Here is a 23828-nt window from a genome sequence, read left to right as displayed (position 1 = left end):
ACTTTTTACGCCTATCTGGTTTTTAATTTGCAGATCTTGAAATCTGCTTGGAGGAAAGACCTCACATCAGACTGACTTCATGAAAAATAAACCACCATCTTGACAGACGTCGTTCTGAATCAGTTCCGTTTATTTCTGACTCCAACAAACAACCAATTTTTAGGGAGTTTAGCAGACAAACATTTAACTCATTTAGGAGAAAAGAAGAACATTTTCTACAATTCCAAAGTGGTTACAATCCAGACCTTTCCATAAACGTGTCTCATTGGAATCATTCTCAACAGCTCACGTGGAAGAGGTCCTCTCCATCCTGACTGGAGACGCTCGGCTCACCTGCCTGGAACCCAGGTATGTTTGAGACTCGTGTTTCCTCATCATTGCATAGGTTCTGATCCCTGCCCTTAAACATAAACAGGTGAGGAGGAGTTAGTGACTCAGGAACGACGTCGGACCGCGCTGGGTCCACGTCACAGATTTATTTCGGGACTGGCGTCCGTCGTCCCCATGAGCAGCTTCAGACTCGGCTAATCTGGTTCCTGGTGATCCGAGCTTTGATGAAGCGTCTTTGGATGAGGAGTGAGACCAGAACAAGAATCTGGAGTCTCTGCACCTGAATCTGACCCCAGATTTCACCTTTTACACATGTTTAGTTTTGGTTCTGGTTCTGTTAAAGCCTGAGTGGTCTCTGTAGACCGCTACTGGGTGGCTCCACTTAGATACATAGAAAAGGCACAACGGTTCAGCCCAGATCTGATCAGGAAAACTCCAGAACTCCGAGGCTGAACAGATGGATTGTCTCCAGAAAACCATTATATCAAAAATTCACAAAAACTGGCTAAAAACTGAAAAACAGTTGCAGCAAAAAGAGTGGAAAAAATGCAGCAAGTGGAGGGGCTGATGAGGGTGTCCTGCCACTGTGCCCTCGAGCAAGGCACTTATACAGCAGGCGCTTGGTCCAGAGTGGGAGAAAAGAGCGAGGCCTTCCCGAAACACGGAAGCCAACCATAAAAAAGGATTTCCTTATTTTCATTCTTAAATAACTTTAAAAACTGCTGTTCCGCTGGAGGTTTACATTCTGACATCCAGCGATGGAACGACCCAAAAATACAAATGTGCAAAAGTTGTAAACAAAAGGTGGCGAGCGCCAGTCTGTCACAGCCGGGTGGGCTCCTCCTCGCTGTCGCTGCAGTTACCACAGCAATCCTGCAGGAGGAGTAAGAGAGCACATCATATCCCAGTTTTCTTAGTGAAGGTCAACACTCTGAAAGCTTTCCCCAACCAAAGCTCCTCCCCCAAGCAAAACTCTAAAGGCTCCTCCCCCAACAAACCTCTGAAAGCTCCTCCCCCAACCAAACCTCTGAAGGCTCCTCCCCCAACCAAACCTCTGAAGGCCATCATGATGCTACTGTAACTGCCACCTGCTAACTCACCTGTCTTCCAAAGAGCCGCTGTAGCAGCCCCTGTTTAGGGGGTGGAGACGGCTGACCCCTCCAGTCCAGGTCGGGGGGAACGACGCCGTCCTGGTGGAAAACATTCAGCTCAAAGAAACACTCCGTCTCGATCATCTGCAGGAGAAACAAAAAACTCCATCTGCACTTCAGCAAAACAGCTCGGACCTTTTTGTTAAGTTAATCAACTAAAGTCTGAAATGTAGAAACTCTTTTTAGAAGTTTGACTGTAGCCATGAGGGGCCCAAGCAAGTCTCCCTGTGCTGAGAGTACAGACTTTGAATGTGGGAACAGGAAAAGGTAGCTAGTTCAAAGTTTATATGTTTAGCACTTTTACAACACAAAGTACTCAAAGTGCTTTACATGATGACATTTAAAAACAAAAGGACAAGACAAACATATATGTCGTTAAAAACTGGCACAATAGCACCCCCCCCCCCCACACACACACACACACACACACACATATATACTCACTTGCTGTATAAAAGCTAGCTAAAAGTTAGTGGACATGATGCAGAGCAGGAAGGTAGACATGCTGTGTGTACAGGAGACCAGGTGGAACGGTAACAAGGCCAGAAGCTGAGGAGCAGCGCTCAAGTAGGTCTAACATGGTGGAGAGGGGAGGGGAAATGCAGGAGGAGGAGGAGTCATCTTAAAGGAGGTGTTTGTTAGGAGGTAAAAAGAGAGTGATGAGCGATGAGGAAGACCAAATAGGTTTCTGGATGCAGTGAAGGAAGGTAGCTGTGTTAGAGGATGCAGAGGACAGTTAGATGGAGGAAGCTGATTGGCTGATTGGGAAAACGCCCAAAGGAAAAGAAGACGTTTGATTCTCTCTGTTCCCACACAGAACTTGTTAGAAACACAAGTTTCCTCAGAAATCCTGCTTTCATGGTTGAAATGAAGGTTTCTTATTACGCAGATGAGGGTCTAATTTACAGCTTTAGATTGTTAACCCGTTAATAATGGAGCTGGTGCGATCAGCAGTGAGAGAGGTCTCTACTAACAGATCTTCAACTTTTTACGCAATTAATGGGATTCCAACAGATTGTGATGCAGTAAAGCAGCTTCACTGCATCACAATCTGTTGGTTCACATTGATTCTGCAAAAACTTCACTTCAACTGTCGAGTGTTGCATCATAAACAAACCCCTGGAGGATTCTGGGAAACAAAAACAAAGTGAAGTTGGATTGATTTTGACCACCAGGTTCTGGAGTCTGACCTCGTCCTGCCAGGGGATGGAGACGCTGCCCGTGGACACTTTGCTGTAGAAGGACTCGTCCTTCGGCTCTAGCTCCACCCCTTTGACGGTGGAGAACTGCTCGATGTCCAGGACGTCTTTACAGTAAATGGCCTGAGGCTGCAGCACAAACGCAAAATCAGTGGTCTTTACAGACAAAACACATGAAGACAACACGCCGGCCAACAAACACGCACAGCTTTCTGAACACCTCTGACAGATTCAGACCTATGAATTCCACTTCCTGTTTGGAAAAACTGGTTTAAATCCTTTAAATGAGTAATGACTGAAGCCAAATCCTTTAACCGTTGTTCTTTTATGGTCTTTGACTGAACGCTTTCAGGTCTTAGAACATGAAACACTGAAGACCCACTGATGTTTGTGGTGATTTAACGTGTTTCTGATGACCTTTATTCATTCATTTTATTTTCATTTATTTATTCCTTCCTTTCATGAAAATTGTTGATTGTCATTAAGAAGGTTCTGCTCAAAAGTGCATTTCTGAGTATTTTTGGACGGTTGTGAATCAAAAGCAGACGAAAAACTGCCGTCTGAAAAAGATCGTATTTGTGATGTAGAAATAGACTGGGCGGGGCCACAAGCTCCCTGTTCCCCGCTCCGTGCAACCAGCAACACAGATGATAGAAGGGCGGGGTTGGTCTGCACCAACAGCCCCGCCCACAACTCAGAGGTGAGTTTCTAATGAACTCCTGGCACTCTGCAGAAACTATGTCAAGAAAATGACAGATTTTCAGATTTCGGCTTCGTCATCATGAAAAGACGACTGGGAACGATTTGAAAACAGATGATCGGAGTGGAACTCGTCTAACATCTTTCTGTGCTCTTTAGCTTCCTGCAGCTGGTTTAAGGCGTCAGCCGTTGTGACGTCACTCAGACGCTGAGGACGGAGCTCCGTCGTGAGATCAGGAGCAGGAACCTTCTGAGAGAGTGGGATCAGATGAGGAACCTACGTCGGGGATGAAGGGCGCCTCCAGCATGCCGGCCTCCAGGCGCTTGAAGTTGATGGTGTGGAAGATGGGATGGGCTTTGACCTCCGAGGCCCCGCCTCCCTGACAGCCCAGCCTCTCCGCGGGATCTTTGGCGAGCAGCTGAGAGGTCAGACAGGAAACATGGGGGGGCTCAGTCTTCAGGTTTTTACTGAAGAAAGGTGCTTTAGCAGGAGATGATGGCGGAGGCGCAGCAGAGTTCCAGGAGGACTTCCTGTCTGCTGTTCCGAGGTCACGTTAGAGAAAACATCCCAAACTTTACGGAAGAAAGACGTCCTCCTCTGGCTGTGGAGGCGTGTCCACCCACCATCTTACAGAGGGACCTGGCGTCTTCGGAGAACTTGCTGGAGTACTCCTCCTCCACCTCCTTCACCAGCCGCTCCACCTCCTCCCTCTTGATCTTCTTCCTCCTCTGCTGGAACGGCGACTGGCCTTCGATCATCTCGTACAGCAGGCAGCCCAGTGCCCACCAGTCGGGGCTGAAGGTGTACCGCTCGTTCTGGACCACCTCTGGGGCTGGGGGGGGGGCACAGGAAGAGGAAATGATTTATTTTCAGATTAAAACTTACATTGAAAAAAGAAAGCGCAAGTCAGCAGATCACTGGAGACATGAGACGCCATGTTCCACGTGTGGATCCATCACCAACGTGGAGTGTGAGTGTCTGTGTGTGTGTGTGTCTGTGTGTGTGTGTGTCTGTGTGTGTCTTCCAGTGTCTGTGTGTGTGTGTGCCTGTGTGTGTCTGCCTGTGTGTGTGTGTGTGTCTTCCAGTGTCTGCCTGTGTGTATGTGTGTGTGTGTGTAGTAATAAATGTAGTGCACTAAAGGACTACATTACCCATGTATCCCACTGTTCCCACACGGCCTTTGATGCTGTCTCCTTCAGGAACGTGGACCGCCAGCCCCAGGTCTGATATCCTGATGTGTCCTGCAGACAGACGTTCCTTCTGAATGACGGAGAACGTTCCTTTCAGAGGAACCAACAACCCTGATGATCTCGGGAAACAGATGGTTGTGTTCTCCTCCATCTGAGTGGTCGTTTTCTCCTCACAGATCCAGGCGGACGTTGACCTCTGCCAGGGACTCGGTCTCACGCTGGACTAGAGCGCCCTCTGCTGCTACAGAGCAGGAACCTCACCTCCTCTGCAGAACTTGGTTTCTGCAGAGCTTTGAAGGGCTCTGATGCTTCAAACCTATTACTGAATTTTTTTTAGATTTCCTCTGTGATTTAAAGAATGCTCATGAGGTGAAGAAATGTCCGGATCTTCAGGTTTTAGATGTGAGAAATGTTCTGAACCAGGGCGGGTCTGTGGTGCTGGTTCTGAACAAACCAGCTCCTCCAGAGCAAAGAGATCAAAGTGACGTAGGATAATAAAGGAAGCTGATCAGTAGCAATGCAGAACTCTGAAGCACGGTGGTGGAGAGCTAATGATGTGGGTTGGTTCAAATTCATCCCAAATCTCCAGAGAAGTCCTTCTAATCTCCAGCAGATTCTTAGATGATGGACTGAACAAATCTGGGTCAGGTGGGGGTCATGACTGAAGGGGTGTCTGAACTTACCGTGGTCGTCCAGCAGGATGTTCTCTGGCTTCAGGTCTCTGAGTGAGGAAGAGGAGCAGAGTGAGAGCAGAGCCTGGACCCAGGGAGAAGGCGCGGGGTTAAGGTGCTGCACCTGTACACGATGCGCTCTCGGTGTAGGTCCTCCAGGCCGCAGCAGATCTCCGCCGTGTAAAACACGGCCCTCCCCTCATCAAACCCCGCCTCCCCCATGTGGTAGATGTGAAACTTCAGGTCTCCGCCGTTCATCAAGGTCAGCACCAAGCACAGCGCGTCCTTCGTTTCGTAGGCGTACGCTAAACTCACCTGGGCACAGGAGACGCAGAAACGACCATCGGTCCTCCAAACTTCCAGCTGCCCGGTTCGTTAACAGCCAGAAACATTGGCAATGCCTCAGACGCCGCTGATGGTGAGGCTTCTGAGGGTGACGCCTCTGACGGTGACGTCTATCACGGTGACGCGTCTGACGGTGACGCTTCTGATAGTGACGCTTCTGATGGTGACGCGCCTGACAATGACCCCTCTGGCGGTGACACCTCTGACGGTGACGCTTCTGACGGTGACGCCTCTGACGGTGACACACCTGACAATGACCCCTCTGACGGTGACGCCTCTGACGGTGACGCTTCTGACGGTGACGCTTCTGACGGTGACACGCCTCTGACGGTGACGCTTCTGACGGTGACACGCCTCTGACGGTGACGCTTCTGACGGTGACGCACTTGACGGTGACGCCTCTGACGGTGAAGCTTCTGATGGTGACACCTCTGACGGTGACGCTTCTGACGGTGACACGCCTGACAATGACCCCTCTGGCGGTGACGGCTCTTACGGTGACGCTTCTGACGGTGACGCTTCTGATGGTGACGCGCCTGACAGTGACGCCTCTGACGGTGACAAGCCTGACAATGACCCTTCTGGCGGTGACGGCTCTGAAGGTGACGCCTCTGAGGGTGACGCCTCTGAAGGTGACGCCTCTGACGTAACGCCTCTGAAGGTGACGTCTATCACGGTGACGCGTCTGACTTTGACGCCTCTGACGGTGACGCTTCTGACGGTGACGCGCCTGACAATGACCCCTCTGGCGGTGACGCCTCTGACAGTGACAACTCTGACGGTGACGCTTCTGACGGTGACGCGCTTGACGGTGACGCCTCTGACCGTGACACACCTGACAATGACCCCTCTGGCGGTGACGCCTCTGACGGTGACGCCTCTGAAGGAGACGTCTATCACGGTGACGCGTCTGACTTTGATCCCTCTGACGGTGACGCTTCTGATGGTGACGCGCCTGATGATGACACTTCTGGCGGTGACGCGCTTGACGGTGACGCCTCTGACGGTGACGCTTCTGACGGTGACACGCCTGACGGTGACGCCTCTGACGGTGACGCTTCTGATGGTGACGCGCCCGACAGTGTTGCCTCTGACGGTGACACCTCAGACGGTGACGCCTCTGACAGTGACGCCTCTGACGGTGACGCTTCTGACAGTGACACGCCTGATGGTGACGCCTCTGACGGTGACGCTTCTGATGGTGACGCGCCTGACAGTGACGCCTCTGACGGTGACGCCTCTGAAGGGTGACACCTCTGACGGTAAAGCGATTGCCGGTGACGCCCCTGACGGTGACGCCTCTGACGGTGACGCCTCTGACGGTGACGCCTCTGACGGTGACACCTCTGATGGAGTCTGGGTTCTTTTAAAGTCCAAAAGGGACGTTTTACATTAAAAGTTTGTTTTTTTCTAAAATTTTTCTGCCACAGGTTAGAAAGTCCCAGCTATTCAAATGTCCCTAAATGCAGCAGGCAGCAGATAAAAAACGTTTTATGGTTGTCTGTGTGGTCGCATTTCCAGGGTCTGCCTGTGGGGGCAGTATGCCCCTCAGGTTAGAGGTGCTTACGACAAATCTGCTGTTGACTTTCTCCAGGATTTGCTTCTCGTTGAGTGCCATGGCCTCGCCCTTCCTCTTCTTGATCCTCTTCTTCTCCAGCTTCTTGCAGGCGTACATTTTGCCGGTGGCTCGTACCTGACAGGCACACACCTGGAGGAGAGCAGCCGCGTTAAGACAATGAGAAAGAAAGCCCAACCCCACCCACCCTTTCATAGTGGAGGCACCAAAGGAGAAACCACGCCCACACCTGTGTAAAACCACACCCACCTCTCTTACAGTCTGTCCGCATAAAACCAGGAGAGAAATGAAATTCTCTCCTTTTTCTCTTTTCTTCCTTTGTCAGCCGTTTGCATCTGTCATCAACTCGACGTGAAGAAATGAACCATAAAGACGTTTAGCATGAAAACTCGTCAGTCACTACGGTTTATGACTACTATGCTGATGTCATTTTCCAATCTCTTTCCAATTCCAATTCTATTTTCCGTCCTGTGAAAGCAGCTCCTGAAAGCAGCTGGTTTAGGAAAGCAAGCATCCTCACCTCTCCAAAGCCTCCTTTTCCTAAAACTCGGTATTGCCGGAACGTTCTCTTCGTCACCGGCTGCCTGTTGGAGAACAGAACCCGGGTGAGATGCAGAACCACATCAGAGTTCGGATCAGAACTTTGAGTTTGTGTGAAGACGAGAACGATTTCAATGGGTCTGTTCTCGTCTGCCTGGTGAAAGCCACGCAGGAAGTCCATGTGAAGACGCCCTAAGATAATGTGAGGACTCTGGAGAGGTGTTGATGCAGGGCGTACGGGGTTACTGTTGTAGCTTTCTCCTTCAACATATTTCTTCAGTTTTATGTTTCCTCGGTTTGAAGAAGGGGGGTCTAAGGGCGGGGATGTCCAGGGTCTGTCTAGTTGAGTCTAGCTGTTACTCATATTTTACAACCGTTTCAATGTTTTTCTCCAGTTGTTTGTGTGAGACAACTGTGTTGTGATATTAGACTATTTAAAAAAATTGAACTGAATTGAATTAAAGGTTATTTTTTGAACCAACTCATCTTTTGGTGCCGATCTTCCTGCAGAACCTCTAAATCCTCTTCAGAACTGGACTTTCAGTTTTGTGTTTTGATTCATCTTTGCATTTCCCTCCTTAAACCTTTTTAAACAGCCGGGACGGGATCGTCCGTGGTTCCAGCATTTCTCTCCTGCACATTACCAGAACCGATCTCCACCCCGGCGCCGCTTTAGGCGACATCTGGGCGTGTTGTGATTTGCAGGACGGAGCGTTACCTCTCCAACCACTTCCACTGCAGGAACCTGTTGAAGAACATGCTGTCGAGGTAGTCGGCGAACGGCGCCACACTCAGGAAGTCATGGATCAATCTGGAACACAGCAAAGAGCAAAGTTCTTCAGACCAGGCAGGTTCTGGATTTATTCTGACCAATGGTAACGTTGCACCTTCACGTCCTCTTTGAGCTTATTTTGTAAGAATCTGGACTATGACAAAAAGTATTAACACCCCAACCTAAAGCCTGACCGTGTCTCGTCTTCACACACTCAGGTGGGAGTCACTGAGGTCAGAAACCCAATCTCAGTCAGTACCAGAACCATCATGCAGAGTTTGGGTCTTTGTTCTGCTTCAGAACCACTGATAAAGGTCAGTTAATCCCACACCATCACACTCCCACCTCCATGTCTACCTCTAACAGCGCTAGAGTCCAGAGGTTTGTGGACGTTCTCCTTCCAGAAGGTTCCTCTTGTGTCTCATCAGAACATCAGTCCAGGAGTTGGTGGATCCTCTGTGTTCTTGTCTTCCATGGTGTTTGTTCAAAGGTCGGACTGTTGGATCCTGAACTCTGACTGGACCCGAGTCCAGTGAGGCCTGCAGGTCTCTCTGGACGTCCTGGATGAATCCTCCTCGTGTTTTTGGCCTCTTTTAGATGAATGTTCTCCTCTGGTTCTACTGAAGGTTCTACTCTTTGACAGTTGTGTTCATTGAGCAGCTCAGTGATCCGTCAACACATAAAGTAAGTAGACTGACTCCTCAATTTATACCATGCAGTGGATCTATGGGGTGCAAATACTTTTTTCGCAGAACCTGGCTGAAGGTTCCTTCATGGCGTCTCCTTTGGGGAAACCTCATGGGTCAGATGGACCCCCTGCCATGTGGGCTGGGGTTCTTCATACCTGGTGGGCTCCTTGAAGAGTTCCTTGCAGGCGTCGTGCTGCAGCCGCTCTGCGCACCGCGCCGCCATGGCGTCCTCCACCTCTGACACGTGATCCTCCGACTGAAACCCAGACGTATGGAAACAGCTTTATGTTCAGAGACGTCGTAAAGAGAAACCATCAATGTCATCCGGTCCTTTCAATGTGACTTTTACTTCATCCTCTACTTCTGTTTTGGGGATTGAACCTCCGTCTGTTCTGACCTGGAAGCTGACAGAGAAATCTTTACGGTTTACAAAATTCCTGAAAGAATCTAAAGAAGGTGGAGCTGCTCAAGATATAAATCTTACACTCTAAACCACTTTCTTTCTTTTTCATGTGAAACTTTTCCTTTTTCTGTCGTCTGCAGACGTTTCTATCCTTTAATCGCCTCATTCTCTTTTCCTGCTGTTCCACCAGAATGATGGCGGCAAACTCAAATCACGTTTACAGAGAATTTGCCCCGCCCCCTGCTTCAGCCTGTGATGTCATCATCAAATACCTGTGGGTTGAAGTATCTGTCAATGAGCTCCTGACCGCACTCCTTCCTCTTTTCGTCAGGGGTCACCTCATAGTCGGCCTGGACACACACACATGCACACACACACACACACATACACATGCACACACACAGGAGGAGTTACACAAACGGTTCACTTTCGGTTGTAAAACAGACTTTTATTCTTTGGCTGCTGTCGCTTAATTTGTCCACTAGGGGTCCCAGTGTTTGTTGGTCCTAGTCCCATTAGCTGTCAGGTGCATTTGCCCCTCCCCAGGAGGGAGTGGTGAGCTGCAGCCCCCCTCAGGAACCACTTGGTGGTTGAACCCCCCCCAGTCCAACCCAAATGGGTCCCACTTTTAGAGTCTTTGGTATGACTCAGCCTGGATTTGGACTCACGACCTTCCAGTCTCAGGGCAGACACTCTACCACAAGGCCCCTGAGCTTTCCTAAAGGACAGCTGTGACGTTAATGGCACGGAAACATCCTGTTTTTGGGACAGTTTGACTTCCTCATTCTGAGATCAAACATTTCCTTTAAAGATGACTTTTTAACAGAAGATGTGATGACATCTTCAGGGTTCGCCACAACCAATCAGCTTTACCGATCTGCACAGGTGGTTTGGTAGAGATTTTTACCCTGTATTTTAACTGGGCTGGGGACCGGCACAGGGTCCCAGACTTGAGCCCCCTAGTGGCTACATGGTTAAGCCCAAGGATGAAGCTCAATGCTTCTCCCAGGAATCAAACCCTGATTTACCAGGCGCCAGTCTTACATGCAGCCAACGGAACCATCCAGCCACTCTGATGGGGATCAATATTATTTGATATTTATTGAATAATCTGCGCCCGTCCATGTCTTCTCTTCTATTGCTTTGACTTTGATTACTAAAACACACCAACAAACAAACCTTCACTGCCGTTTCTGTTTGCACCAATTTCTGAATATTTATCTTTAAACTCGTCTTGAAAAGAACAAAAATACTAAAAGGCAACATTGGGAGAAACAAAACCAACTTTTCTACTTTTGTGTCTTTCTTTGTCAAAGTTTTTATAGAAATAAAACACCTTTGGCCAGAAAAACACTCCAAGTAGGCAGTACAAAAGAGCACCAAAATACACACACAACGACTATCATCACAATGAACATTTGGTTTGAAAGACGCACAAAGAACTAAAACAAGACAAAACACAACATACCAGGTATGAAACGTCATGACACTTTCCTAAAAAACAGGAAAACAAGACAACCAAGAAAAGAAGAAACAAGTGAAAAAACAACAAGCTATGAAAGGAAACAAAACAACACAAAACACTGAGGGCAGCGCAAGTAAACCCTAAATATGACAGAAACACACACAGCTGACCATCCGTCTACATGTGACATCTTCTTCCCCCGACCCCCCAAGGTTTTCTCTATCAGCTTACCAAACATTGACAACTGGGCGGGGCAAACGAACTTGGCCACACCCCCTAAGCTGAGGATTGGATAGTCACCTGTGAATTCAATGGCCACACCTTCATTAATGTGCTGTTCAGGGGGGTATTCCAGGAAGCAGGTTCTGCTAGCTCCCACGGTAAGTTTGAGGCTAAGGAAGTGGATAACCTCAGCTTTCGGTTCCAGAAATGGAGGTATGTTTCAGGGTAGGTCAAGTTGCCATGGCAACTCATGCTCTGAACATAACCTGGTCTGGAGCAGGTTTAGTTGAAGCTTAGTTTGTTTTCAGAGAGGTGAAGCAGCATGGCGTGTCCATTTAAAGATGATTTAGTGGATGAAGCAGCTCAGATAATACTTTTTCCACCGTGAGAGGGTGATAAGACCACATATGGATGTTGGAAAGATAAACTTTATACTTTGATCTAACTTAATTATTTGCTTCAGTTAAGATAAATCTTTTTTTTTAAATAACACGTAGTTATCAGACAGTTATTTTACTTTCATTCAAATGAATTCAATTAAGTAGGTGTAACTTTGGTGCTGCTGTTAGATCGGCACAGAGGGATTGTGGGATACCATTCCCTTTGTCTGTCTGTACAATTTGGGTTTAAGTGTGGTTTTTTGACCAAATGTGTTTAGTTGTTTAGCTGTTTTACTGTGTTTTACCGAGTTGTTTTGTCCTACTATGCTTACGTCTCTGCACCATGAGTGAGAGGGAGGGAGAAGATGATGAGTTTATATAGCAGCCCTACTGCCGGATGATGTACCGTAATGTTAAAGTCAGAGAAATAGTAAATAACAAATTGTTTCATATTGCAAATCCATTTTGTTTCTTTCATTTTATTGTCATGAAAATGAGTATATCTGCAGCCTCTAACTTACAAATATGAGAGTTCAAGAATTTTAATAAATTAAGATGAAAAAACATTTAATTGAATTGGAGTAACATTACATTTAGTTAGATAAATATGTAAATTTGAGTTGTAAAAACAATTATTGAGTTTATAGACGGAAGAAATTAGATTGAATAAATTTAACTCAATTACTTTTTACCAATAGAAGTAATTCATTCAAGTTGGATAAGTTATGCATGTATATATATATATATATATATATATATATATATATATATATATATATATATATATATATATATATATGCGTCACAATGAAAATAGAAATGAGATAGAAACTCGTGCGTTTACTTTGTCTGTTCTTTTCTCCAAGCAGAAACTCTTTCTTTTGCTGATGATGCAGCCGTGTTACTTTATTGATGGTCGTATAATTTTCATACGCCGTCATTAAAATCTCAGACTCCGTCTCACTGAAGTATAGCGCTCTCTTTTTTTCTCCACGTGTTTCCATGGTGACTCCAGAAATCGGCGATCTATTGAGAATGTCTTTATGTACCTGCTGTGCACGAGCGTTAACCCAGGGTTACCAAGTCGAGCGTAATTACGCTAACTCATATCCGGTCTGTTGGAACCGACATACCCAGAGTAAGCAAGTTCAGTAGGATTTCAGCCAGAGTTCAGGATTAAAGTCAGGCTAGTTTAAACATGCTTCCTGGAATACCCCCCGTGGTGTGAAGATGATGAACACAGTATGAGGAGTGTGTGTGTGTGTGTGTGGGGGGGGGGTTACTTGCTCCAAAGAAAGAGTTCTAAGACTGTTGATCTGCTGTAAAGTTGACCCACTTCCAGTAGAAGCACTGACTGACTTGAAGACCCTCAGTGGTGACCTGCAGAGCCCTCCTGGCTCAGGTTCCCCCCTTTACCCCCGTGCTACAGAACTCCTGTGGAGCCCCCAGCCTTCCACCCCCTCCACCCCACCCACCCAGTTTCAGGATGACGGTAGAGAAACCCGGTCTGTTCTTACCACGGCGTCCAGGAACTTCACGCAGCGCTTCAGCTCGGCTCGGGTCTCACAGAACTGCCGGAAGAGCAGGCGTCCGATTGGCTGCCGCTCGCAGAGGCTGCTGTAGTCCTTCTCTGCAGAAAACACATGACGGACCAATGGTAACGCAGAACAACCAGGAAGTCTGTGGAGCAGCTGAAGCAGCTTTCTAAGATCCAGGTGTGGTGTAGTCATGGATGGATTCCCAGACCAGGACTCTGTATGCACTCGTCCTGGGAATTCATCTGACATCAATCCTGTAACCATGGCAACAATGTTCTTCTTTCACAGTGAAAGTCCAGATGTCCTGAAAAAGTGCTGGGGTTCATACTTTGTGTCAACCCAAACAAAGGCGTTTCCTGCTGACAAGAGCAGTTGTTCCTCTAAACGGCCACGTTTACCCTGAAACAACATTTTCTCTGCCTCATTTTCCAGTCAAAAGCAGGTAATCGGCTCCATGCAGGAGAAACCCAGCAGGTGGCGCTGTAGCTCCGAGCCTCATGGCTCCCAGCTGGGCTGAAGGCCGTTAGCCACACAGCCAGACAGCTGAGGTTTCCCTGTGTTTAGTGGATGAACATGGAAAGAGAAGCGTGGAGGAGGACAAGACTCCAGCAGGACACAGGAAGAACGTCTGACCATGAAGGAGGAACTTCCTGTTTTCTCTGCATATGAAAATGATCCAGTCAGGAGCTGACTTTGGACGGGTTTGGTCCGCGTTTCGGCGGCTGCTGTGCGTCACGCACCGGTGAACCAAACCGGTGAACTCTCTGGAACCTCCTGGATGGAGATGCTGCACAGATGAAGCTCTGCTGCCATGGTTCCTTCAGACCACACTGACGACGGTTCCAACGCTGGAAGGTTTCAGGTAAGATTCCGAGACTCAGGTTTAATCATCGTTTGGATTACAGTTTAAAGACCAGGGGCCTCATTTCTAAAGGTTGCGTACGCACAAAAGAAGGCGTACGCCACTCTCTACGCAATAGTTGAGATTTATAAAAAGCAAACTTGACGGGAAAATGTGCGGTCCTTCACGCTCTGACCCAGGCGTACGCACAAAAACGGGTGAAATGAGAAACGGCGACACCGTCGGCAGATGGAAGAAACACGTGAAAGTGACAATGACAATACTGCCTCTCATAAATAACATGAAGACTTCACAAAGCAAGTCTGACAATTAACAGCTACACAAACACCCGTTTGATCGATCAGCAGTGAAACAAATAAAAAGATCAAACGAAAATTACAACAGAAATTCAAATGAACACTTATTTGGAAAAAGAAAAGTGAAATATGTTCTGCAATATTGGCATGTTGTGCAATTCATCCTCATAAATAATATAGTTAACAGAACGAAATAATGTACAAAACTGATATTCTCGTCAATGTGTCCGTCTGGTGGAGCAGATATAGGAGCAATCAGACAGACACAGATGGATAGATAGAGAGAGATGCATTAATTGTCCACTGGGGAAAGTTGTTTACATAGTAAAACATTTCTTCATAAGCTACAGAATTATGGTATTCCTGCATATGCCTTTAGTTTGTTTTATTTCTGATAAAACAATGTATGGCGTATGTCTCAACCATTCAGAAAGCAACAAGAAATTACATTTGCGCTGATCAATTTCCCATTTCCACGTGGATTATTACCGACATCTGTAGCTTGTCAGATGCAATTAAATGGAGGGAAATAAAATGCCCCATCACAATGCGTAATGACGCACAATGGCTGATCTTAGAAGATGTGGCAAATGGAAGAATTCAGAGTGAACGCATCTTTAGACAGCAAGAAGACTTGTTGGCAAACGAGGACGAATGGCTTAGGAGCCGGTTCCGACTTCCTCCAGCCGTCCTGTTGGACCTCTGCGGGCTTTTGGGCCCGGCGTTACAGAGGAGCACTCGGAGGAACCACGCGTGTCACCCGGTGCATCTGGCGCTCCGGTGCCCCCCCCCCGATGCATCGCTAGACGTTTTTTCGTCTTGACTTTGATGTCCGACCATTTCTTTTTTATTTCGGCCACGGTCCGAGGTTGTGAGGCTGCAGCATTTGGCGTCTGCCACCGTCTGCCACTCACGTGCCTTTTTGGCATTAGTAATGCCCACACTGTGCCCTCCAAACAACACTTTTCTCCTCTTTTCCACCTCGCCAACGATAACTTCTACTTCACATTGAGTGAAGTTCCGTTTTTTTGATTTCCTCTGTGTTTGCCATGATTTCGCAAGCCATGAATATTCATTTGTGGGCGTTTCACGGACTATTTATGGGCAACTATGGGCGTGTCATGAAGCCGCAAAAGCTGCGCTGCATTTAGAATTGGTTGTGATTTATTAAGGGAAAGATGCGTAGGATGTGCGTGCGCACGGTTTTATAAATCCAAATATTTCTGTGCGTACGCACGTCCTATGTTTCATCCGTACGCCACTTCTGACGCAAATCCTACGCAAAGTTTTAGAAATGAGGCCCCAGAACATTTCCCAAACTCATGGTTCTTCAGTTCTTTTGAACTTGTGGGTTTGGACTTCTGAGAACCTCGATCACTGACAGAGGCCTCAGAAACGTCCACTCTTCAACTTTTAAACTAACTTGGTGTTTTTTTTCTTGACTTTTGTTATCATGGAAACCTGAACCTCTAAAAAAAAAAGACTACAATACCCAAAACAAATGAGGATTGGAACCTTAGACCAAGACGTCCAGCAGCTGCAGGGTTTTCAGATGTGGTAGTTTAAACATTAACGATGTGACATAAATGATACGACCTCAACAATATAACATCCTTTTTGTTTTAACCATCAGCTGTGAGAAACCAATAGAATATCAATCAAATTGTAATCCTGAATGTGGAATTAGTCGGTGACCTTAATGGCCACAGTGCAGGGAGGATTTTCATCATCTCTCCAAGTCTGATGGCTTTCAGTGAACTGAATTTATTCCTGAATTCTTCTTTTGGACCTCGACCCAATGACTGGAGGCCGCTGACGCCGTTCGATCCTCCAGCTTCTGCTGCCTTCTCTTTGTTGCTGTCGTGATTTCTGCGCTTTCTGATCTCCTGCAGCACAGCAGGTCAGAGTGAAGCCAAGCAGAACCAAAGGCAAACAGGAACCACAAAGGAAGTCAACCCAAAAGCCAGGAGAGCCTTGTTTCTGGAATGTCAGCGATGAAAATCAGTGCGACTCTCATTAACACTTTTAATTAACAGACGATACGCTCCATTGAAACTCCACAAGCATTGTTTTTGTGCGGAGCTGCCTGGTTGTGCTCACATGCCTCCTCATGCGTGTAATACGACATTCCTAGCTCTGGGAATGAACCATCTGCTGCAGCTTCAGGCGATTTCCTTGATAGATCACTGGAGGTGGGATCTTCAGGACGGTCCTGGACTTGCTGTAAATTAACCAAACCCTCTGAAGACCATCTGAAGACTATCTGAAGACTGAAGACCCTCTGAAGACCCTCTGAAACCCCTCTAAAGACCCTCTGAAACCCCTCTAAAGACCCACTGAAGACCCTATAAAGATCCTCTGAAGCCCATCTGAAGTCTCATGCTGGATCTCCAGAACTAACAGTTCAGACGGAGAAAACTTGAGTTTGGGGCTTCAGAGTTTTCTGTTGAACATCAGATCAGATTCTCTGTGTGGGTTGTTCAGAGCCTTGTCTCCTCCTCATCACTAAAGTCCTAATTCCTACTTCCCCTAGACCCACACGCCCTCAGGCGCTAAGCATTGTGGGAATTGCATCAATGAGGACATTTCCAAAGGTCCCAGCAGCCTTTAGTGATGATCAAGCATTTATGAGTCCAGTTGTTCTTCAGATCATCCATCATTTAGACTGTGAGACGGCCCATCCAGAGGTTCTTCATGGCTTCCTCTGTCTTTGTGATCTTTAGTCCCAACGTGTTTGTGTCTCTGAGAACTCATTAGATTGTTAGTTATGGACAAGAAAGCTGCTCAGACTTCGTTGGCCTTTATGCTGTTTTTTAGACGTACGGCCGGTCAATCAGCAGCTCTTAGGGTTTCTTTCAATGAGGCAAATGTGGAGCATCTCGGTCGAGGGCACAATGAGCCACAGGTGACCTCTTTGGTCTAAACTCCTTCAGGTACGGCAGTCTCACCAGCCTCTTTTGGCCTGGCAAGAGAGTTTTTTTTACAAGTTCTTAAAGGTGTCCCTCAGTTTCCTATAGACACATTTGGAAGAACGTTTCTGCTGCACGTATCCATGAGTTTTTCAAAGTGTTCACAGATCTCACAACAACGACACCAGAACTGTTGAAAAGAGACGCTTAGTCTAGGAATGAATCCGCCTTCCTGGCCCTCTGATCTCTGACACCCTCATCTGTGCTCTGCAGGCAGAAGAACCACGTGTGGGCTGAACTTCCTGCACGTGTCTGAGCCGGATGTGTGCGAAAAACAGCCCGGAGTCATGCGTAAAAAACATCACATGGACCTTCTGACATCTTTAATTCATGCAGAAACAGCCGCGGATGGAAAGAGGAGACGAGCAAACCACAGGCTCTTCAGGAAGTGTTTGTGAACAGAGGACAGATTTATCCTCAGAACCTTCCAGAAGACGTGATATACAGAAACGACGCATCCTGATGGATTCTGCTCCACAAACGTTTCAGCAGCCCATGTGCTGGATGCTCCTCTGTCTGCTTCCTCCAGTCCATAGAGTCAAAATCAGAGAAATGTTTCGTCCTCCAGACCGTCTGCATGAGGATAGCCATCATTCAGAAGAGAACTTCAGTCTGACTGACTTCATCAGCCTGACCTCTTCATATTTGTCCATGAAAAACGGCTGCTCAACGGGGAGGAGCTACTGCAGCTGTGGGAGGAGCTGATGCTCAATGGGGAGGAGCAAATGCAGCTGTGGGAGAAGCTGATGCTCAACAGGGAGGAGCTGCAGCTGTAGGAGGAGCTAAGGCTCAACAGGGAGGAGCTGCAGCTGTAGGAGGAGCTAAGGCTCAACGGGGAGGAGCTGCAGCTGTAGGAGGAGCTAAGGCTCAAAAGGGAGGAGCTACTGCAGCTGTGGGAAGAGCTGATGCTCAACAGGGAGGAGCTGCAGCTGTAGGAGGAGCTAAGGCACAACGGGGAGGAGCTGCAGCTGTGGGAGAAGCTGAGCCTTAACAGGGAGGAGCTACTGCAGCTGTGGGAGGAGCTGAGGCTAAACAGGGAGGAGCTGCAGCTGTAGGAGGAGCTAAGGCTCAACAGGGAGGAGCTACTGCAGCTGTGGGAGGAGCTGAGGCTCAACAGGGAGGAGCTGCAGCTGTGGGAGGAGCTGAACCTCAATGGGGAGGAGCTGCAGTTGTAGGAGGAGCTAAGGCTCAATGGGGAGGAGCTGCAGCTGTAAAAGGAGCTAAGGCTTAACAGGGAGGAGCTACTGCAGCTGTGGGAGGAGCTGAGGCTCAACAGGGAGGACCTGCAGCTGTAGGGGGAGCTAAGGCTCAATGGGGAGGAGCTGCAGCTGTAGAAGGAGCTGATGCTCAACGGGGAGGAGCAAATGCAGCTGTGGGAAGAGCTGATGCTCAACAGGGAGGAGCTGCAGCTGTAGGAGGAGCTAAGGCTCAACGGGGAGGAGCTGCAGCTGTAGGAGGAGCTAAGGCTCAAAAGGGAGGAGCTGCAGCTGTGGGAGAAGCTGAGCTTTAACAGGGAGGAGCTACTGCAGCTGTGGGAGGAGCTGAGGCTCAACAGGGAGGAGCTGCAGCTGTAGGAGGAGCTAAGGCTCAACAGGGAGGAGCTACTGCAGCTGTGGGAGGAGCTGAGGCTCAACAGGGAGGAGCTGCAGCTGTGGGAGGAACTGAACCTCAATGGGGAGGAGCTGCAGTTGTAGGAGGAGCTAAGGCTCAATGGGGAGGAGCTGCAGCTGTAGAAGGAGCTAAGGCTTAACAGGGAGGAGCTACTGCAGCTGTGGGAGGAGCTGAGGCTCAACAGGGAGGACCTGCAGCTGTAGGAGGAGCTAAGGCTCAATGGGGAGGAGCTGCAGCTGTAGAAGGAGCTAAGGCTTAACGGTGAGGAGCTGCAGCTGTAGGAGGAGCTGATGCTCAACGGGGAGGAGCAAATGCAGCTGTGGGAAGAGCTGATGCTCAACGGGGAGGAGCAAATGCAGCTGTGGGAGAAGCTGATGCTCAACAGGGAGGAGCTGCAGCTGTAGGAGGAGCTAAGGCTCAATGGGGAGGAGCTGCAGCTGTAGGAGGAGCTAAGGCTCAAAAGGGAGGAGCTACTGCAGCTGTGGGAAGAGCTGATGCTCAACAGGGAGGGGCTGCAGCTGTAGGAGGAGCTAAGGCTCAAAGGGAGGAGCTACTGCAGCTGTGGGAAGAGCTGATGCTCAACAGGGAGGAGCTGCAGCTGTGGGAGAAGCTGATGCTCAACAGGGAGGGGCTGCAGCTGTAGGAGGAGCTAAGGCTCAAAGGGAGGAGCTACTGCAGCTGTAGGAGGAGCTAAGGCACAACAGGGAGGAGCTGCAGCTGTGGGAGAAGCTGAGCTTTAACAGGGAGGAGCTACTGCAGCTGTGGGAGGAGCTGAGGCTCAACAGGGAGGAGCTGCAGCTGTAGGAGGAGCTAAGGCTCAACAGGGAGGAGCTACTGCAGCTGTGGGAGGAGCTGAGGCTCAACAGGGAGGAGCTGCAGCTGTGGGAGGAACTGAACCTCAATGGGGAGGAGCTGCAGTTGTAGGAGGAGCTAAGGCTCAATGGGGAGGAGCTGCAGCTGTAGAAGGAGCTAAGGCTTAACAGGGAGGAGCTACTGCAGCTGTGGGAGGAGCTGAGGCTCAACAGGGAGGACCTGCAGCTGTAGTAGGAGCTAAGGCTCAACAGGGAGGAGCTGCAGCTGTAGGAGGAGCTAAGGCTCAACAGGGAGGAGCTACAGCAGCTGTGGGAGGAGCTGAACCTCAATGGGGAGGAGCTGCAGTTGTAGGAGGAGCTAAGGCTCAACGGGGAGGAGCTGCAGCTGTAGGAGGAGCTAAGGCTCAACGGGGAGGAGCTGTAGCTGTGGGAGAAGCTGAGCCTTAACAGGGAGGAGCTGCAGTTGTAGGAGGAGCTGAGGCTCAATGGGGAGAAACTGCAGATGTGGGGGGAGCTGAGGCTCAACAGGGAGGAGCTGCAGCTGTGGGAGGAACTGAACCTCAATGGGGAGGAGCTGCAGTTGTAGGAGGAGCTAAGGCTCAATGGGGAGGAGCTGCAGCTGTAGAAGGAGCTAAGGCTTAACAGGGAGGAGCTACTGCAGCTGTGGGAGGAGCTGAGGCTCAACAGGGAGGACCTGCAGCTGTAGTAGGAGCTAAGGCTCAACAGGGAGGAGCTGCAGCTGTAGGAGGAGCTAAGGCTCAACAGGGAGGAGCTACAGCAGCTGTGGGAGGAGCTGAACCTCAATGGGGAGGAGCTGCAGTTGTAGGAGGAGCTAAGGCTCAACGGGGAGGAGCTGCAGCTGTAGGAGGAGCTAAGGCTCAACGGGGAGGAGCTGTAGCTGTGGGAGAAGCTGAGCCTTAACAGGGAGGAGCTGCAGTTGTAGGAGGAGCTGAGGCTCAATGGGGAGAAACTGCAGATGTGGGGGGAGCTGAGGCTCAACGGGGAGGAGCTGCAGCTGTGGGAGGAGCTAAGGCTCTATGGGGAGGGGCTGCAGCTGTAGGAGGAGCTAAGGCTTAATTAGGAGGAGCTGCAGCTGTGGGAGGAGCTGAGGCTCAACGCGGGAGGGTCTGAAACTTTGCAGGGGAGGAGCTTTTACTGTGTGGGAGGAGCTGGGTCTCAGTCTAGTCATTCTAAACTTCAATGCAGCAAACTTTCATATTTCCCAGATGTTCACACCTGGATGGAGTTGGCTCCTCCTTCTGGTCCAGGTGTGGCATCTATCCTCTACCCTCAGTTGTTGCGCTTCCATGGTCAAAAGTGTTTGAGAGAAATCTAAAAAAACTGTGAAATAAGTATCAAGACATGGAGCAGGTCAAGAGCTTAAGGTCCAAAAGCAAAGATTTGAATGAACTTCAGAAACGTCAAGACAGTTCTGAGGAGAAGTGATGGCTCCTTGAGTGAAGGTTCAAGTCCAGACCTGCAGGCCGACGTTTAGTGTAGGTCTTTTTGTTCCGACCCCCCCCCCCCCGCTTTGCTTTAATATAAAGGACTTTGTGTCATAATCCGTCATCCACACCTCCAGGCAGACAGGTGTTATCTCAGGTCATGATCTGCCTCCTCTTCCTCGTCCCAACAATGGTGCCTGTGTGTGTTTGGACGGAAATGCTGCATGGGAATCAGCCGCCATGTTTTCCTCATGTTTCACATCACATGCTGCTCACACTCTGCTACACTGTCACTGGAACCTGTCCTTCAGCCCCCCCAACACAAAAAACGATGTATGACCCAACGTTACTGTTTATACACCACCTTCTGTACCTGATCATTTTAACTCTATTTAGTAAAACTATGATTTAAACTGAAAGTTTCATCACAAGCTGGGTGACATTAATGACATTAATGGAAGATGTTAATCAGCTTCATGAATCTGTCATTCCACTACTTCCATTAATGTCTTTAAGTTATCAGAGTGAGACTGAACAATCTTAACATTTTCTTGAGTTTGCATAAATTCCTTGAGGTTTCTGATTACAGTTTTAATTTAATTAATCTTTCTTTGACGGTCTTTCTGTAGCTTTTCAATCTTGTTTTCCAAAGCTTTAACAGTAAGCTTTGGTTGTCTTTTTTCATCTTTATCTTTAACATCAGAGTGTGATATAGATTCGCTTGGCTCCATTTTGTTATTTAAACGTGAAGATGAGTTGTCATCACTGTCCGTCTTCAGGCGCATGCATCTGTTGTGTGTGCTTCCATACCTCAGGTCCAACGGTTTTATGAATGAACGCCGTACCAAACCATCGATGAATGAACGTAGTGGGCTGCGGCGCTCCAATCACGTCGCACATCCAGTAGTTTCCAGTTCCAAAAGCGATCGAATGATCTCCAAAACTCCAGGGTGATAATTCCACCAATCAAAGTCTCTGAGAGTCACAATTTGTTGACTTTATTGTTGCGGCTAAACAGCGTTGAGGGCCGCCGTGAGCTAAGCTGCGGCTTCTTTGTCCGACGCGCATTCCAATGAAAAGTCCCAAACGTCTGCCTGGCTGCGAAGTATTTATTTTATTCTGCAGGTTTCCAATCCATACAGTCCAAACGATTGATAAATTAAATATTCCAGCAGTGACAGGCTTCCAAAACCACTCAAGTGACGCGGTCAAGTAACGCGGTCAACAAATTATGTGAACACCGCGGCTCACCCCACTTCCTCATCCATTCACATCCCTCACCGCGAGTAAGTGAGCACCTTTCAAACTTCGTGCCACGCACGCCCCCAGTGACACACCCACAACCTGGCTGATGACGCAGCGCTTCACCTGTGCCACCTTCAGTTGGCTCATACACTGGGATTGGACGAGGAACTGAGATTGATCTATTATTAGTGGGAGATGCATCGTCACAGCTCCACCAGGGCAGCTCCACCAGCCCAGCTCCACCAGCCCAGCTCCACCAGCCCAGCTCCACCAGCCCAGCTCCACCAGGGCAGCCTAGCCATGTCTATGTCTCCAGTTCAGCCTCGGCGGATCAGCTGATGCTTCAGATGGACAGCTGTCCCTCATCATTCAGAGGACCCTTCACGCCCTCATTTTCACCCTTCACAACTTCTACCGTGGACCTAGTCTCTACTCCTGCTCCTACAATTGGCTGTAGACTCCCCCCTCTGGCTGTGGGCCCCCCCCCCCCCCCCCCATCTGGATGAAGCTCGTCTGCTGGACTATTTAAACATGTAGTTGTAGAGTTTGATAAGCTCATTCTCTCTAAGGTTCTGGTTCATGGCCTGTCCGTCCTGGGGGAGGATCCCTCCTTTATGTGGACCCCCCTGAGGTTTTCTTTAGGAGTTTTTCCTTAGTAGGGTTTAATGGCAGAGATGAACAGTTTAGTTTAGACTTTATATATTGAATTCCATGACTTTATGTTCTTTATGATTCCTGTTTATTATATAGTTACCGGTATGAAGCCCATTGAAACAACGGTTGTTGTCATGTTGGGCTACAGAAATAACCCAATAGAAATATAGAAATAGACAGTTTTTAGCTGTAATTTTAAAATAGATTAATTCATGGAGAAATGTTTTTCACATGGCAGCATTAGTTTTACTATGAATAAAACATCAAAGTAGAGAAAAAGAAACCAGGAACCCAAAGGTTTGAAGTGTTGGAAAAGTAAAGCACTAAATGAACCACAGAAATGGAGCTGCTGCTCTGTGTGCAGAAAGTTATCACCAGAACTGTGAAAATAGATGTGAACCTGAGACAGAAATAGAAAAAAACAAGTGACCCTGGTGATGTTTTAGGCTCCAGAAAAGGCCCGGGGGGCTGAATCCAACTGCTTCCTCAGAACCGACTCAATCGCTCTTTGTCTTCAGACAACAAAACTCCACAGAAGCGTCTGAAGAACGGATGTTTGTTAAAGAAACACATTCATGTGCTTCTTCACGGCTTAAGGGAGGATTTGCACCAACACACATCAGTTAAACAGGCCCAGTTTCTTTGGTTGGTGGACTGAGATCCACCAAGATTCAGCCTCTTCATCCTCACAGTTTCAATCATCCTGAATCTGTTTTAGACTTAAATCTATCAGAAGAGCAGAAACAAACTTGGTGTGATCCAG

The 23828-nt window shown here is 48.4% G+C and overlaps 1 protein-coding gene across 1 annotated transcript in view; it reads right to left on the bottom strand.

Annotated features, from left to right (window-relative positions):
* Window positions 1–109: 109 nt before the first annotated feature.
* grk6 (G protein-coupled receptor kinase 6) overlaps window positions 110–23828 on the bottom strand; it is a 34990-nt gene continuing 11271 nt past the window's right edge. Inside the window, exons 3-16 of the mRNA XM_004086616.4 lie at window positions 13151–13263; window positions 9839–9916; window positions 9319–9419; window positions 8421–8513; window positions 7683–7746; window positions 7154–7294; window positions 5366–5556; window positions 5254–5291; window positions 4532–4621; window positions 4004–4212; window positions 3661–3798; window positions 2672–2809; window positions 1431–1565; window positions 110–1203 (exon numbers count right to left, since the gene is read on the bottom strand). Coding sequence (XP_004086664.1) covers window positions 1153–1203; window positions 1431–1565; window positions 2672–2809; window positions 3661–3798; window positions 4004–4212; window positions 4532–4621; window positions 5254–5291; window positions 5366–5556; window positions 7154–7294; window positions 7683–7746; window positions 8421–8513; window positions 9319–9419; window positions 9839–9916; window positions 13151–13263 — 1580 coding nt within the window. The 3' untranslated portion in view covers window positions 110–1152. The remainder of the gene's footprint in view (window positions 1204–1430; window positions 1566–2671; window positions 2810–3660; window positions 3799–4003; window positions 4213–4531; window positions 4622–5253; window positions 5292–5365; window positions 5557–7153; window positions 7295–7682; window positions 7747–8420; window positions 8514–9318; window positions 9420–9838; window positions 9917–13150; window positions 13264–23828) is intronic.

Source organism: Oryzias latipes, chromosome 14 (assembly GCF_002234675.1).
Source record: "Oryzias latipes chromosome 14, ASM223467v1".
NCBI lineage: Eukaryota > Metazoa > Chordata > Actinopteri > Beloniformes > Adrianichthyidae > Oryzias > Oryzias latipes.
This window is presented reverse-complemented; position numbering and strand designations above follow the sequence as displayed.